Source organism: Cynara cardunculus (genome assembly GCF_001531365.2).
Source record: "Cynara cardunculus var. scolymus isolate 2C chromosome LG 6, CcrdV1, whole genome shotgun sequence".
Lineage (NCBI taxonomy): Eukaryota > Viridiplantae > Streptophyta > Magnoliopsida > Asterales > Asteraceae > Cynara > Cynara cardunculus.
In genome coordinates, this window is record NC_037533.1 from 16,428,298 (window position 1) to 16,444,973 (window position 16,676).

A 16,676-nucleotide genomic window follows, 5' to 3' on the forward strand; every position below is an offset into this window, starting at 1 on the left:
TAGACCTAAATTAAATTATAATAAAAAATTGAATTAAAGAAATTATACAAAAAACGAGATTTTAAATTGCTAATTTGATATTAATATCGATATATTTTTTAAAATTTTATGATATATTCAAACTTATTTTTATTCAAAACTAAAAACATTATCTTTATCAAAACCACATAAAACGTATTACATATTAAAAGAGACAATAAATAAAATGAAACATTAAAATAAAGATGTATTTCGTTGAATTACACAAGTACCCTTCTAGTGTATTTAAATTCATACATAGAATGGTGGGTCTGTATTTGATAGACAGATAATTCGACTTTGCTTAAATATAAGACATGATGATCTGTCTGGCTTCAGCCATTCAGTTTTCGACCTTTTGCTCAAATTTATTATGAAATGGTAAAAAGTATAGTGATATTCCATTATTCCTTTTTTCAGGGGGTGTTTAAGATTGCTTATAAAAATAATTTATTGACTTATTTCGGTGTGACATCATAAATAACTTATACCGGTGCTAAACCGGTAATAAAAAGTTTTTAAAGAAATTAAATCCTTCTAACTTATAATAAGTTGATAAATATTTTTATAAAAAAAAAATAAAAAAAAATACATAAGCTATTTTCAAAAAAACAATCCCAATCACCCCTAATTCTTGGAATTAATATTATCATCTCCAATTTTATACGTACAAAAGTAGGTAACGTATTTCGTTTGATTTGCTCCCCAGCTCCACATGACACGAGGCAGCTCGTTTTCTTCATTTTCTTCAAGTTAACTGCAATCCATGCTCTTAAACGAGCAAAACATGCTGATTTGACTTTATTTTTTTTGAATTTCTTTCCTCATGATGTGTTTGAACGATTGAATACTTCTCCAATTTCAATCCACTATTTCAAGTTTTTCCATAATTCTTCATGGGTCGAAGACTTCTCTTCATCTTTTTAGTACCCCTATTATTGCTTTCTTCATCTACTCGTGTTGAATCAGGTGAAAATGATTTCATATCTTTTGGTATTTCCGAAAAGGGTCTCGAATTTGCTAAGGATTTACTGATAAACAATGCGATTTCATCGTTGATTCCTCTTCAATTGCCCCAAATCGAACAAAAAGTTCAAATCCCATTAGTTGGAACGGTTCGTATGGTTCTATCGGATATTGTTATATATCAGGTTAATGTTTCTTCTTCGATTGTTCAACCTGGTGAGATTGGTGTTACGATTGTTGCTTCTGGTGCGACTGCTAATTTGAGTTTGAATTGGAGCTATTCTTATAGCACTTGGCTGTTTGATCTTTCTGATAGTGGATTGGCCTCTATTCAGGTAAATGTCATAGCAGCGCAGTTGAATAATTTTTTCTGGTCTTAGGTAAATTTCTGAAGTAATTTGTTATTGGTTTGTATGTGTGAGAATATGTGGAAGTGACCACCAGATTAATCTCCGAAACAGCCTTTGAGGAGAGAAGGGAGGTTCCAACATATTCAAAAGGGAAATGGTTCAAGTCTAGCTGACGTGGGACTCTACCATGCCCCCTTTAATGGAGGCTAGACGGGTACAGATTGTCATAGGGTATAAGAGAGGGTAGATGGGTGAGGGGTACTAGACGAGTGTAGATTGCCCACAATGTTTAGCCCCTTGAGTGGTAAACCTTGGTTGTGATACCATGTGAGAATATGTGGAACCCTAAATTACTCTCCAGTAGAGCCTTAAAGAGAGGTTTCAACATATATAGAAAATAAATGGTCCAAGTCTAGCCAGACTAGGATTGTAACACGCCCCTCCAACGGAGGCTAAATGGGCACAAATGGTCCTAGGGTGTCGAGAGGGGGTTAGATAGGTGTGGGGTGCTAGACGAGTATAGATTGCCTCAAAGTGTTGAGCCACTAGAATAGTATACCTTGGCTCTGAAACCATGTGAGAATATGTGGAACCCAGATTACTCTCCGAAGGAGCCCTTGAGGGGAGAGAAGGGAGGTTCCATCATATATTGTAGAGAAATGGTCTAAATCTAGTTGATGCGGGACTCTATCAGTATGATCTTCTTGTAGCTACATACCCTAATCTTGTCATCAAACTTGAATATGGTAGTTCCTATTTATGAAGATAAAGCATCATTTTTGTCATTCTAAACTTTTTTTAAGTGAATAAAGAGTGATTAGTGACTAGCATTTTGGACCATTCTATTTGGAAATTTGTTGCCAAACTATTAACACACTTGCAAAAGTCTGAAAATCCAAACACTCAAGTTTGCAGAAAATAGCAAATGGGACAGTAAAATTGTCTGAAAATTTGCAATGAAGAACCATTATGTTCATTAATTGCCATCTGCAGTGTTCTTTTACATTTTTGTAAATATGTTGGTGGAAGTGTGTTTACCATGCAGCGGCATACTTATTTGAGCAATAAAGTTTCAACACTAGAAACCAACTTATTGAGTTCGTTATGATGGAAAACGGCATTTTGAACCTTCTTTTTTAATGATCCATAGATGGCAAGCAAGACCGTCAGCAAAGATTCATTTTGTGCTAATCTTGTCATAGGTTACAATAAATTCTGTAGTTATCTATAACATGTTTCTCACGATATGCTATGGCATTTGTAAGGTATGTTCTCAAGTGTCAAACATGGAAAGGGATTTATTATGTGTTTTTATACGGTTTTTTAATGGGAACAAAATGAGAGTTTCTTGCTCATAAAGATTTCGTTTATTTTTCCTTCCGATTTGTTTTTGTGTTTGAAACAACCACTCTACCCTTTGAGGTAGAGGTCAAAACTCCCACCCCTCCCACTCATAGACTCTCTCAGGCGGGATATATTGGGGTTTGTTTGGTTTGTTAATTTGTTTTTGTGGTTGCACCTCTTGGAGCATCTCCAACGGGAGGTTCTTATCAGCAAAAAGTGTAGTGACTTATAAGAACTACCATTGGAGAGAGTTCTTATAAGTCACCCACATTCTTAGAGTTCTTGTACAAGAACTTTGGTTCTTACCTTGTTTTTTTTGAAGTATATAATATTTATATACGGCAAATGCAACAAATAAACTCACACACCCTCTTCACCTTTGGTGAGGTTTGAACCCTTTACCTCCTAGGAAGCCAGGGCTACGATACCGCTAGGCCGAAGGCCCTTTGGCTTCTTACCTTGTTTTTGTGTGAAAGACATATTATTAGGTTTTTATATAATTTTTGTATCCATATTATTGATGTTGATAATACATGGGACCCACAAAAGGAGGTTCTTATTAGTCACTACTATTGTAGAGTGTTATGTTAGTTCTTAATTGTTGAGTTGGCAACGATGTGGCCAAAGAAAGTGCAAAAAGGTTCTTAGAGCATCCCCAACAGATTGTTGAAGAATTTGAAGATTTTAGGCAAAATTTTGCTCCAATAGATTCTCCAAAAATGGAGAAAGCATGAGAGAGTGTGAAATTCTCCAAATTTTGAGAACTCCCCAAAAATGATTACCATGAGAAAGAAACAATATTTTGTTATATTCCCACCAATAAGAGACCTAGATGTTAAATGTTTACGAGAGAGAAATAATATTTTATAACATGTATAAGATATTCTTAATTTCCAGTAATATAATTATATTGTACTCTCCAAAATAGAGAATCTGTTGGAGTTGAATGTAATTTTTTCTTAGAGATATTGAGTTTTGATTATCCATTTTGGAGAATCTGTTGGAGATGCTCTTAAACTTACACCGCCTTTTTTAGTAGAAAGCTAATGAATTCTTCGTTTTGCAAAGGTTGAAGGTATGGAAATCGGGTTGACGCTGGGTTTAAAGAATCAACAAGGAAGTCTTAGCCTGTCTCCTGAAGATTGTGGATGTTATGTCCATTATATCTCCATAAAGTTAGAAGGAGGAGCATCTTGGCTTTATCAAGGGTATCTTTTCAGGCCTTCTCCTTTTCACTTGTTCTGATTCAAAATTATTCATGATGTATATATATATAGGGTCAGGTACCGTAAAAAGATGAAAAACTGAGGAACACCCTAGTAATCCTTCATTTGTACAGTATACACATGTGCATACAAGTAATTGAAGATGTTTCTTAGTTTCTATACACGTATGCATAACATGCATACAAGTAATTTGTAAGTAATTTTTCCTGTTATGCACACATGCATAGAAACCAGGAAACATCTTCAATTATTTATATGCACATGTGCATACCGTACGGTTGAAGGATTACTAGCGTTTCCTCAGTTTTTCAATTATGGTTTTCCCATGCACAAAATAGCAATCCACTTTCATAAATTTATGTATTATAGCATTGTACTTCCAGTTTTTCTTATTACAGCAATGTACTTTCAAATTATTTTTTATTAGGATATTGTACTTTGAAAATTTTACCCATTATAGCATTGGGTAACCTTTTGATTTAAATTTACCCGTTATACCAGGTTTCCATGCCACATAATTGTCCACGTAGACTGTCCACATGTACTATAGTGACGTGACTTTCTTACTACATCATTGTACTTTCAAAATTATTTTATTATAGCATCTACTAGTTCTTATTAAACACTGTATTTTTAATTTTAATATTTAGATATTTTACATGTTATTTAATAAATATATTAAATTAATTAGATTTTTTTGAATTATTTATTAATGTAACAATATTAAAAAATTGTAGATCACAATTTATTTCGTTAACATTTTAAAGAGAACTTTAAAAGATATGTATTTATTTTAACAACATAAAATAAGAAGTGTTACCTTTTTTACAAACAAAATATATCTCGAAAATAATGTTTCATATTTGTTTAGGAAATATTTTACCCTAGAATATTTAATTTGCATGCAACTTAATAAGAAAAAGACAAAAATAAAATTTTCTAATAGATCATAGCAATGAAAAATGAAAATCACTAATAATAATTTGAAATAGGTTTTTATTTTTATTTTAGTTAAGTCATCAAAGTGATGTGTCATCCACATCACCTCATTAAAGCCACACAAGCAAAAAAGTCAAGAGGTTAACCGGTTTAAAAGGTAACAGGTTACCCATTGCTATTATAGGTAGATTTTTAAAAGTACGATGTCTTAATAAAAAATAATTTGAAAGTACATTGTTATAATAAAGAAAAACAAAAGTAGAATGCTATAATATAAAAATTTATGAAAGTAGGTTGCTATTTCATGCATTTAACCCTATATATATATATATAGAGAGAGAGAGAGAGAGAGTGAGAGAGATAGTTGGGTTCAAACAATAACGGTACGTCGGTACCATTTTAGAGGACGGTCGAATCACATGTGATTTTACACTAACATCAAGTACAAAATCACATGTGATTCACACGACTTTGCCCCCTCAACCTAAAGACGCAGCCGTAGGGTCGCCCGCACATTTTTTGGCCTTTAATGTAAAATCACATCTGGTTTTTCACATGATTTGGCCGTTTTCATATTTTTCCTTAAATAGTTAGCATTCTCGTTTGCTCCTCCCTCTATATATATATATGCAAAAAGAATGAGTCCCTCCATCCCAAAATAGATGAAAATTTTCCTTTTTGGCTAATTTTTAATGCATATTTACCTCTTTGCCATTACTGATGATTGAAAAGTATTGGTAGCCATGATTGTGCTACCCAAGATTCCCGTATTTTCTTATAATTTAGGGGTATTTTAGATATTTGACTAATAGTCTTATCGTTTTCATTTATCTAATGTCAAATGTTGCATTTGGTTTGAAGTGATGACTTTTAGAACCATAAGCATGGCTTTCATTGCTAACTAACAATTAACCGAAGTATCCTGGCAAACCATACAAACCCAGTATGTCCCACTTGTGGTGGGGTCTAAGGAGTGTAAGATGTACGCAGACCTGACCTCTACCCAAAGGGAGAGTGGTTGTTTCGACGAATACCATCGACTTGTGAAAAGAGGGGGACCCACAATCGTGCATACGGTGGTACGGGACACCCCTTCGTTCCTCCGTCATAGTTTAAAAAATTAGGGTCGTGAAGGTGACCACCGTATTAATTGCGACCATTTCTTTTAGTAGAATTAGCTTGCATAGTCTTTTCGCCCCTTCCCAGCTTACATTTGAATCTCGTTTGTATCATTTTCTTAGTTTTTAGCTTTTAATTTCAGTTTATTATGTTTATGAAAATTTTGGGATAAAAGACTCGAACACAGGAGCTTACATGCAAAAAGCAAGGAACTAACCAACAAACCAATGATGATTTTGTAAAAAAAATCCTTAGCTTCGTTTTTTTATGGTCAAATTGTGGCACCACTTGAAAAAAAATTATAGGTCCGCCTCTGTGAACTACATAAATGTAAAAACAAGAACCATCCTTGCCATTTGTGTCCAAAAAATCGTTCTAATTCTTGATTTTTATTATTATTATTTTGCATTTTAGCAAGAAAGATGGTTGGTCAACTTTCTCTTATTGAGCTCGTTTTTTCCAGAATAGTTGATTATTTTGAAGACGACATAGTTTCTGCAGTCGAAGATACCATTACCAAGAATGTGATGGATGGGGTGATGAAGCTTGACTCGATTTCTGAATCACTTCCAAAAGAAATCGCTTTTGGGGATGTTGCTACGTTAAATATCACCATTACTGAGGGTCCTATCATGACCAATACTTCTCTTCTTATTGGTATTGATGGGTTATTTACACAAATTGGCTACGGAATAACTTCTGGTCGTTACGGTAACAGTTTGTTGTCAACTGGTTCGTGTAATAATGCAGAGAAGATGGTCGGGATTTCGGTGCATGAAAATGTTCTTAACTCGGCATCAGTAGTGTATTTCAATGTAAGTTCTCACTGATTATGGATCACTAATCATATGAAACTCATAGAATCTTTGGGATTAATTTTGTAACACTTGAGTGGTTTATGTGTGTGTGTGTATAGGAATAGTTCTAGGAGAAAACCCCCCCAAAAAATGAAAAATTGAGGAATACCCTAATAACCATTCATCTGGACTGTATGTACATGTGCATACAAGTAATCAAAGTTGTTTCTTGGTTCTTATGCACATGTGCATACCGGACAAATTGCTTACAAATTACTTGTATGCACATGTGCATACTGTCCAGATAAAGGGTGACAGGGTGTTCCTCAATTTTTCATTTTTTTTTTTTGCGGTTTTTTCTGAACCTGACCTTATAGGAATAATTAAACGAGGACCCTTATATAGATAGTCCCCTTCTTGCACAGGCCCAATAATTCGTACAAACTTACAAACCATATTTCATGTCTTGTTTCATATATGAGACAACACACGTGAAAATGCAGTGTTTATGTAGTGTTGTTTCATATGTGAGACATTCAAGGCAGTTTTTCCATCACACGAAACAGTCCTGGACGTTTCACATATTAAGCAACATTGTTTACAGTGCATTTTCACATGTTTTCTTTCATATGTGAAACAACACATGAAAAATGGCTTGTAAGTTTGTACGATTTATTGAGTTTGTAAATGATTATGCGTCTCTCTATATATATGTACATATATATATATATATATATACACACACATACCCATACACACACGTATAGATACATACATATGTGTATATATCATGTATTATAATATGTTTATATATCATAAAAGTTATTATACTACCCTCATCTGATGTTTGTTTATAGATATAAATAATTAAAATATATTATATCATTTATATATTATAACAACTTATTCACCATTTTCCTGTCTTGTCCTAGTCATACCAAACAGTTGGTCCATTGTAGTTCCGTCCGTGTATCAAACACACTCTATTAGTGACCACTCGGTTGTAGTTGTCACTCCATGTAGCTCTGTTGGGGAGAAAACACACATATATATATATAGGATCAGGTTCAGTGAAAACTGCAAAAAAATGAAACATTGAGGAACACCCAGATGTTCATCTGGACCATATGCACATGTGCATAACATGCACACATGCATAAAAATCAAGAAACAATTTCAATTACTTGTATGCACATGTGCATACTGTCCACATGGATGGTTATCGGGGTGTTCCCCAGTTTTTCATTTTTTTTTGGGGTTCCCTTGAACCTCCCTCTCTCTCTCTCTCTCTCTCTCTCTCTATATATATATATATATATATATATTTGTGTGTGTGTGTTATCTAAGCACATGTGTGCTTTCTTTCTTTAATTATTAATGAAATATATACGTTATCACACTCGTAAAACAACAGCCTAAACTCCAAGGTTGAGTTTTTTTGCCACTTGGATCGATGTCGGAACTCACTTGCATTTTCTTGTTTCAGACAAATAAGATGTATTGGATCATCGAAAACTTACCAGAGCAGAAGCTATTGAACACCGCCGGATGGAGATTTATAATTCCAAAGTTGTATAAAGAATACCCAAATGACGAAATGAGCTTGAATTTTACTATTTTGTCACCTCCGATCATAGAAGTTGAAAACCAGGGTATCGTTGCTTCGGTATCCTCAGATGTCATCATCAATGTCGTGGATAATGGCGATGTTATTCCAGTTGCTTGCATCTCGATGGTATGTATATGTTACCCTGAATATCCCATATGCCCTCGGTTTAATTCTTGGCGTCCACAACAATTGTGGCCACTGAGTTGATCAGGTCTGATGTCTTACAGTCACAATTTGCCGGGATTAATCTGGGCATAGACTAGGACACCCTTCCAAAAAAAATGTTTTATGCAACTACTTCCTCCCTCCGGGAATAAGAGTCCACGTTTCTATTTTTGTCTCAAAATAAGTGTCAATTGTCAAAAGTAAGCGTCTACTTTCCCATTCTACCCTTAATTCTGAGATGGAGAAAATTTCTTTGTCATTTAGTTAACTAAAAAGTGTAAAGAGTATCTCTAACAGATTCCCCAAAATGGAGAAAATAGAGATTTTGGGAATTTTAGGCATGTTTTTGGCTCCAACAAATTCTCCAAAACCTTTCTCCGAAATGGAGGAAGTAGGAAAGAGAGCGTAAAATTCTCCAAATTTGGAGAACACCCCCAAAATGATTAACAATGAGAGAAATATTATTTAATACATTTCCACCAATAGGAAACTTTTTTTTTTTTGATTAACCTGGAGCCGACCCGCTACGCGAGCAGACTAATCCCAGGGCGACCACCTGCGCTTTGCAGATAGCCCGGAGTCACCGCATTTGAACCTCTGTGGCCACAAGGGGATTTTTATTCCTCCTTGGATTTGAACTTGGGACCTCCTGGTACTTTTGACATTTGGAGCCAAGCTCAAACCCATCAGGCACCACCCTTGTGGTTCATATTTAGTTATATAATTAATGTTATAATCTCCGATATGGAGATTCTGTTGTAGTTGAATGTGTACCCTTGTAATAGAGAATCTGTTGTAGTTTAATCTATTGTATCCCCAAAGATAATAGCCAGGAAAATCCCCTGTGGCTTTGGAAAAAGCCTTTATCTGCTAATTGATTATTTGTATTTTACGCGTTCAGAGATGGCGAAAATGGCTCGTTTTTGACCAACGAACGAGTTGAGCTTATTGGCTTGTGCTTTTTTTGCAGGAGATCAAAGCTTCGGGGTCTGCAGGTATCTCATTGAGCACTCTTGCTGGTGGTGTTAGCTTAAGCAAACTCACAATGTCTCTGAAATGGAGTAAAATCGGCACCCTGCATATGGTCCTTGTTCAGGTACATTCGTCTTTAATCTTTGGTTGCGTATCATTAAATGGGATATTGATATCGTTCAGTAAAAAAAAGATGCATTTCGACTTTTAAGGTGAAATAGAGCTATATTCCAATTAATTTGACACCCCCGCATTAAACTTTAAGCTAAATATACATTTTGGTAACCCGAATGCTACTCCCTCTGTCTCAAAATAAGTGTTAGGTCACCATTTTAGTTTGTCTCAAAATAATTGTCGCAGTTTTAAAAGTAAAATCCTACTTTCCCATTCTAACCTTAAGAGGTGGAGAAAATTTCTCTATTACCAGGGATAAAATTGTCCTTTTGTTAATTAAGGTGTAACGATTTCATATTCCTAAAAGTGTGCAATTTTCACTGTGGACATTTATTTTGGGACGGAGATAATATTTGATTGATCATTAAAAAAATCCACATCGATGTCTTTTTCATTTTAGGGGAGTTTGGATGTGGGTTTTTAACGTGATTATTGTGATGTTTAAGAATCCAAATTGAAATCAGATAATTAGTTGCAACAAAGGGATTAAGGTGAACCACAAGGATTGTGGCATAGTGGTTGAGGTTATGAGGGATGTTGTGGAATATCTCATCTGTGCAAGGTTTGGTACAGTACACAACAATTATGGTCACTGAGTTTATCAGGGTTGATTTCTTGTAGTCATAGTTTGTCGAGATTAGTTCAGGCATATGTGACACCCTTCAAAAAAAAGGGATTAAGGAACCACAAGGGTGGTGCCTGATTGGTTTGAGCTTGTCTCCAAAGGTCAAAAGTACTAGGAGGTCTCAGGTTCAAATTCAATGAGTAATAAAAATCCCCTTGTGGCCACGGAGGTTCAAATGCGGTGACTTCGGGCTATCTGCAAAGCAGGTGGTCGCCCTGGGATTAGTCGGCTCGCATAGCGGGTTGGATATCCAGGTTAATCAAGAAAAAAGAGGATTAAGGTGAATTGGAATAAGATAATTAGTTGCAACAAAGAGATTAACGGTGTGGATGTGAATATGTGAAACCCCATTAGATTACTCTCCAAAAGAGCTTTTGAGAAAAGAAGTTAGGGAGGTTCCATTACGTATTGAGGAGAAATGGTCCAAGTTTAACTGATGTGGGACTCTAACGATGGATAATTGGTTAATTCACATTTACTCCCAAAAATCAGTTCTACTGTAGCAACTCCTTGCATATTTCTTTCAAAATATCGCTATGAGGAAAGATCCAGAGAGAACCCTAAAAAACAGAAGAACCCATCCAAACTGTTGATTGAGATGATCCGATTGAAATGATTAAAAAGGTGGTCTTTATAAAATAAAATATTATCTCTTATTTGTTAAATCGACAAAATATAATGAAAATCGGAGCCAAACGAATTACACCAAAAAAATTGTCATTTTCTTATAATTTGACATCAAATTTCCGTATATTTTTTTCTATCTTCTTTTTTGTGGTTCGTTTTTTTCTTCAGGGTTCTCTTTAGATCTCACCCCTGCCGTTGTTTTTGCGTAAAAATCGAATATCATATTTGTCAAGCATCAGAAAACAAATTATTGCAATGGAGCACATACGAACACGCCTCGTAGTATCCTTCTTTTAAAAGTATATATTAATTATAAAAAGCAAAAATCACGCACACTCTTCACTTTTTGTGAGGCTTGAACCATGTTCCTCTAAAAAAGTTGGGATCTAGCGAAACGTGGATACTGCTAGACAATTGACGTTTTGGTCCGGTTGGTATATTTGTCGGCAATCATGTTGACGTTTTCTTTGTCTACAATATCTTCAACGAACCTTGGACTTGACGCAAGTTTTTGGAATTTTTGCAGTCTGTTATGTCGGCGTTTCTGAGAAGGATCATCTTACCGGTCGTGAATTTACGTCTAAAGATAGGATACTCTTTACCTGATTTCCATGGCTACGGGCTTCAGAATGCCTCGATTATCTATGGTGATTCGAAGATTATTGTTTGTAGTGATGTTGATCGTGCATATGAATACGTTTCTCACTTAATTTTGAAGTGAACGGATATTGTTGTACGATAGGTATTAGATAATTTTGGAGTCTCGGTATGTCGATCGGGATCATGTATTGAGTAGTCTTTGTATATTGTACTAGTATTAGATATCATGTTGTAGATGCAATAATTTAGTTGTATATTTGTAGACCAATATCCAATTAATGCAATAAGCCTTGAACCCTTTTAATTATAAAATTAAGGGCAAATTGCATGAAAATGTTATGTATTTTAACTTGATTCTTATTTTGGGTAAACGTGTTTTTAAAACTTCTATTTTGGTATCTAAGATGTAAAATTTTAAACATTTAAGTATCCGGATAACCGATTAAAGCATTAACTGGTTATCGCTCTAAGTCATAAAAAAGTACCCAATTTTTAGATTGATGTTGTTATACAAAATTTGGCCAAAAGACTAAAATGTCCGGATTGTAAATCAAACATTAAAAAATTCAGTTGTTACAGTATACAAAATAACTTTGTATTGGCAAGCCAGGTTTTTTATATTAACTTGGATATCCAACCCGTCATGCGAGCCGACTAATCTCAGGACGACCACCTACTTTGCAGACAGTCCAGAGTCACTGCATTTGAACCTCCGTGGTCACAAGGGAATTTTTATTCCTTCTTGGATTTGAACCTGAGACCTCATGTACTTTTGACCTTTGGAGCCAAACTCAAACCAATTGGGCACCACTTTTGTGGTTGAAGTTATCTCTTTTTAAGTATAATATTTATATACGGCAAATTAGAACAAGTAAACTCACACACCCTCCTCACATTTGGTGAGGTTTGAACCCCTGACTTCCTAGGAGACCAATGACTCACATGCTGCTAGGCCAAAGACCCTTTGGCAAATTTAAAGGGTATAGTCAACAACAAGAAAGGGGTTTGCCGACAGCCAAAGCCGAAAAGAGAAAGGAGGGAGACAAGGGGGGGAATGCGAAGGGGAAGTTTGTCGCCGAATCCCTGTTTGGATGGGTAAAAAATAACTTATAAACTAGCTTATTGAAATGTTACTTAAAATAATTTTTTAATAAACTTCAAAAACTTTTTATCGTTTTCTTCCAATTAACCCCTAAGTAGTATTAGGGGATGTTTGTTTGGCTCTTAATGGTTACATTAAGAGCCAACCTCTTAATCGGTAAGAGGTTGAGGTTGTTTGACAAAAAAAAATCTCTGAATGGTTACATTTTCCCTCTTAACCATTTTGCATCTAAGGGGTTTCTAAATCATTCAGACTTCTCTTTTTCCATATTTGCCCTCTCTCCCATCATTCCTCACACATCGCTCACAGCCCCTCCCCCCACCCTACAATCGCTGCCGCCTCGTCGCCGTCTCCGGTCGCAATTTCTTGAGGATTTGATACTGATATGAAGAACAACATCTTTTCTATATATCCGTTTAGAATTTATTGTATTTCTTGAGGGTTAAAATGGTAATTTGTTGTCATTCAGAGAACAATTACCAAACAATCTTGTTTCATTCAGCACATAACCATTCTGATCCTCTTAGCCATTCTAACCTCTTAACTATTCTGAACTAAATCATTCAGCAACTGTCAAACAGCCCCTTAATATTAATTGTAGATTACTAATAAATACTTAGGTGGTGTTTGTTTTTTTAAGAGGTACTGAAATCTGAAGTTCGATTTCACTTATGATTTATAAGAGGTGGTCCTGAAATTTGACATCAGTAAAATTGTTTGTTTTTACGTTTGAAGTCTGAAATTTGAATCGGTTAAACTAGTGCAAAAATATAAAAGATAAATAGTCTTTTACAAAAAGTATATAAGATAAATAGTTTTTGCTAACAAAACTCTTCCAGTCTCCAAAATATAAATCATTTGGTAGAGGGAAGATTAAGATTAAAAGGTATTAAAGTATATGTTTACCACTTAAAACTTCAGATGACATTTAGGGGTTTTAAACTCTTATCTATACTACCTTTTAAACCAGATTTATCAAAAGTCTTAAAAACAACTTTTAATGCACATAGTACTATACATTTATGCACAGAGTCTTAAAAACAACTCATAATGCATTAAGTACTACTACTTTATGCATTAAGTCTTAAAATCTCTTAATCTACAATTAAAATAACATATAGTACAAGTTAACGATGCACATTATTACCTTTTCTTTTCATGTTTCCAATATATCGTTGACACATTTCACTCATTCCTTCACATTCTCATACCTCTATGTTTTCTCTCCACCCCCACAGTGATTTTTGTATTTTTTAATGAATTGTTGCACTCATTTTTAGTTGTAAGCTTATTATAAAATTTGACATCCCGCCGCATTGCGCGAATAAAATAAACGCTCTTAATACCCAAACGTCTGAACAAATCGGACTTCAAAGATATTAAGAAGTAATTTTGAAAAAACAAACAGACCGTTAGACATGCTTTTCAAGGTCCTCAATTCCAATTTTTCAATATTCACAACACATTAGTTTTACTTCATGTACAAAATGCATATGCATGATATTATCATTCATAATATAAAGTTGGTAAAAAGAAATATATTTGTACAATAGAGCGAGACGTAACGATAACTAGAATGCAACAGATATCTTGAAGGTAACTTCGTTTGAAATCAACACAAGGGTAACCTTGTCATTTTACCATTTATTTGCATATCTTAATGAAATTAAAAGTACAACAATTAAAATCATTAAGGGGTCGTTTACCCAAATATATACCCAGTAAGTGCTTACAGTAAGAGTCAAACTATGGTTTATTTTATCGGATAAGATTGTAGTACATCAAAACGTATCTTATGCAACAATTTACCTGGTTAGCGCTTACCCTAGTAAGAGCCGTCACCCTCACTTACCGGATAAGACTCTTCATATTTATCATCGTTCTTGTTAGGTAATATTTTTGGCTCTTACCATGTTCATCAGTGAGGAAAATTGCCCAGTAAGTACTTACTAGGTAAGCGTTTAGTAAACGACCTCTAACACACGTTACAGCCTGATTATAATGGATTTAATGTTATACGAGCATCTCTGATAAATCATCTAAAACAGAGAAAACGAGGCTTTTGTTCAAACAAGTTTTTTATATTTTTCTATGAAATAAGAGAAAGCTAGAGAATACTGCAGATTTAAAATACCTGATATATGGCGAGAAAATAATTTTTTATTCATATATACCGATGAGAATAAATTATTATTATTTTATATAATTTTTATAAAAGCATATTAAAATAATAAATTTATAGGATATTTAATGATATAATATATATTATTGCTGTAAAATTTCAAGTGTAAAAAGGTGATGTCATGGGTCTCAGGAAAACATATTGATGTCATGTGATCCCAAGTGTAGATAGTTATTGGAGCATTTTTTTTTTCTTCCCACATCTCTAATTTTTTTTAAAATAATATAATTGTTGGAGATGCTCTAATAACATCTCCAACATATTCCTAAATTTCTCCAAAAATAAACAACCAAAAGTTGAAATCTCTAATGATACCCAACAGATTTTCCATTTTAGAGAATCTAACATTAATTAAAATATTTCATCTCCCTAATAAAAATATTATTTATTTCTCTAAATAATTATTTTCAAAGTTTTATATTTATAGAATTATAGTAAAAAAAATACATCATTTTTTAGATGGTCTCCGTATTTGGAGAAAGAACCATTCTCTTTCATACTTTCTTTGTTTTGGAGATACTTTTAGGTAGTCTTTGGTATGCAGACTGCACGAGACGAGACATGATAGAACTGAACAAGACTGAACTAACTATATGTCTTACGTTTGACATGACTAAGACATAAGTGGACTAACTGTTTGTCTTCCATTTGATAATATGGTAATTTTGTTAATTAGCCCTGTCTTGTTCCTCCCAAAAAATCTTAGGTGTTGTTTACCAAACGCTTACTCGGGTAAGTGAACATCAAGTCACATTACTTTACCGGATGAATATGGTAAGGACCAATAATCTTACCCGGTAAGAGCGATACAAGGACCAAAAGTCTTACCCGGTAAGTAAGGCGCGACGTCTCTTACCACGGTAAGCGCATGAATATGGTGAGGACCAATAATCTTATTCGGTAAGAGCGAGACAATGACCAAGAGTCTTACCCGGTAAGTGAGGGCGACGAATCTTATCACGGTAAGCGCTTACCGGGTAAATTGTTGCATACGAAACCGTTTTGGTGGACTAAAATCTTACACGATAAGTAAATAATAGTGTTAAATTTTACCGGTAAGCGCTTACCGGATAAGTGTTTGGTAAACGGCTCCTTAGTTGAAAACTAGTCGTTGTCCCATCCTATTTTTGTCACATGATATACCAAACACGAGACTATTTTTTTTTCACGTCTCGTCTCCATTTTTTCATTTTAAAGAATTCGTTAAAGATACTCTGATAATCTTAAAAGCAAAAAATGACCATCATTTTTTATACTCTACTTAAAATACTGATCTTAGGTCCTTTATGGTTTGCAAGAATGAAATGAATTTGGGGGATTTGGATTTCAAATCAATTCCAATCCCATTTTTGTTTGTTGAATTGTCCGGATTTGAAATCCTATAAACACAAGATTTTGAAATCATCAGGGGGTGCTCGGGATTTCGTAGGATTGTATGCAATAAGGTTCCAAAAAAATGTTAAAACGTTTGTTTTGTAATAATCGATTAATAAAAATGTAATTTAATTATTTTTATAAATAATGGAATCCAATTCCTACAAACCAAACACACCAATGACCTTAAATTCCTTCCAATCTAAATCTATACATCTATACTATATTATAAAACATTTGACAAAAAATCTTAAAAATCGTTTTTAATGCATGAAGTACTGTATATTGATGCATATTACTTAAAAATCAAGATTACAAGTAAATTATGCATAAATACAACTTATTAAAGTTCCATGTTTGAATTTGTGTAACTAACTACGGATAAACACAATCAAACAGAGAATAAATATCTTATTTTAAAATCTAAAAAATCTAAAATATAATTAGGATAATTATCGAGTTCTAACAAAATAATTAATTATTATCT

General features: G+C 34.1%; 1 protein-coding gene across 2 annotated transcripts; it reads left to right on the forward strand.

Annotated features, from left to right (window-relative positions):
• Positions 1-748: 748 nt before the first annotated feature.
• On the forward strand, positions 749-11,832 carry LOC112514645 (putative BPI/LBP family protein At1g04970). Of its 2 annotated transcripts, XM_025121229.1 has the most exons (7): positions 749-1,319; positions 3,747-3,886; positions 6,426-6,619; positions 6,713-6,777; positions 8,246-8,494; positions 9,504-9,629; positions 11,458-11,832. In XM_025121229.1, the coding sequence occupies exons 1-7, from the start codon at positions 915-917 to the stop codon at positions 11,650-11,652; spliced, it is 1,374 nt and encodes a 457-aa protein (XP_024976997.1). In that variant the 5' UTR covers positions 749-914; the 3' UTR covers positions 11,653-11,832. The 2 variants fall into 2 exon arrangements, with proteins under 2 accessions (XP_024976997.1, XP_024976996.1); XM_025121228.1 differs by having other exon boundaries at positions 6,426-6,777.
• The last annotated feature ends 4,844 nt before the right edge of the window (positions 11,833-16,676 follow it).

What these genes read in the sequence shown, in the direction of transcription:
- LOC112514645 (XM_025121228.1), top strand. Translation starts at nt 915, where the DNA reads ATGGGTCGAAGACTTCTCTTCATCTTTTTAGTACCCCTATTATTGCTT. An exon ending in GCATCTTGGCTTTATCAAGG is followed by an intron (nt 3,887 to 6,425) that starts GTATCTTTTCAG and finishes CGTTTTTTCCAG; the next exon opens with AATAGTTGATTATTTTGAAG. An exon ending in CAGTTGCTTGCATCTCGATG is followed by an intron (nt 8,495 to 9,503) that starts GTATGTATATGT and finishes CTTTTTTTGCAG; the next exon opens with GAGATCAAAGCTTCGGGGTC.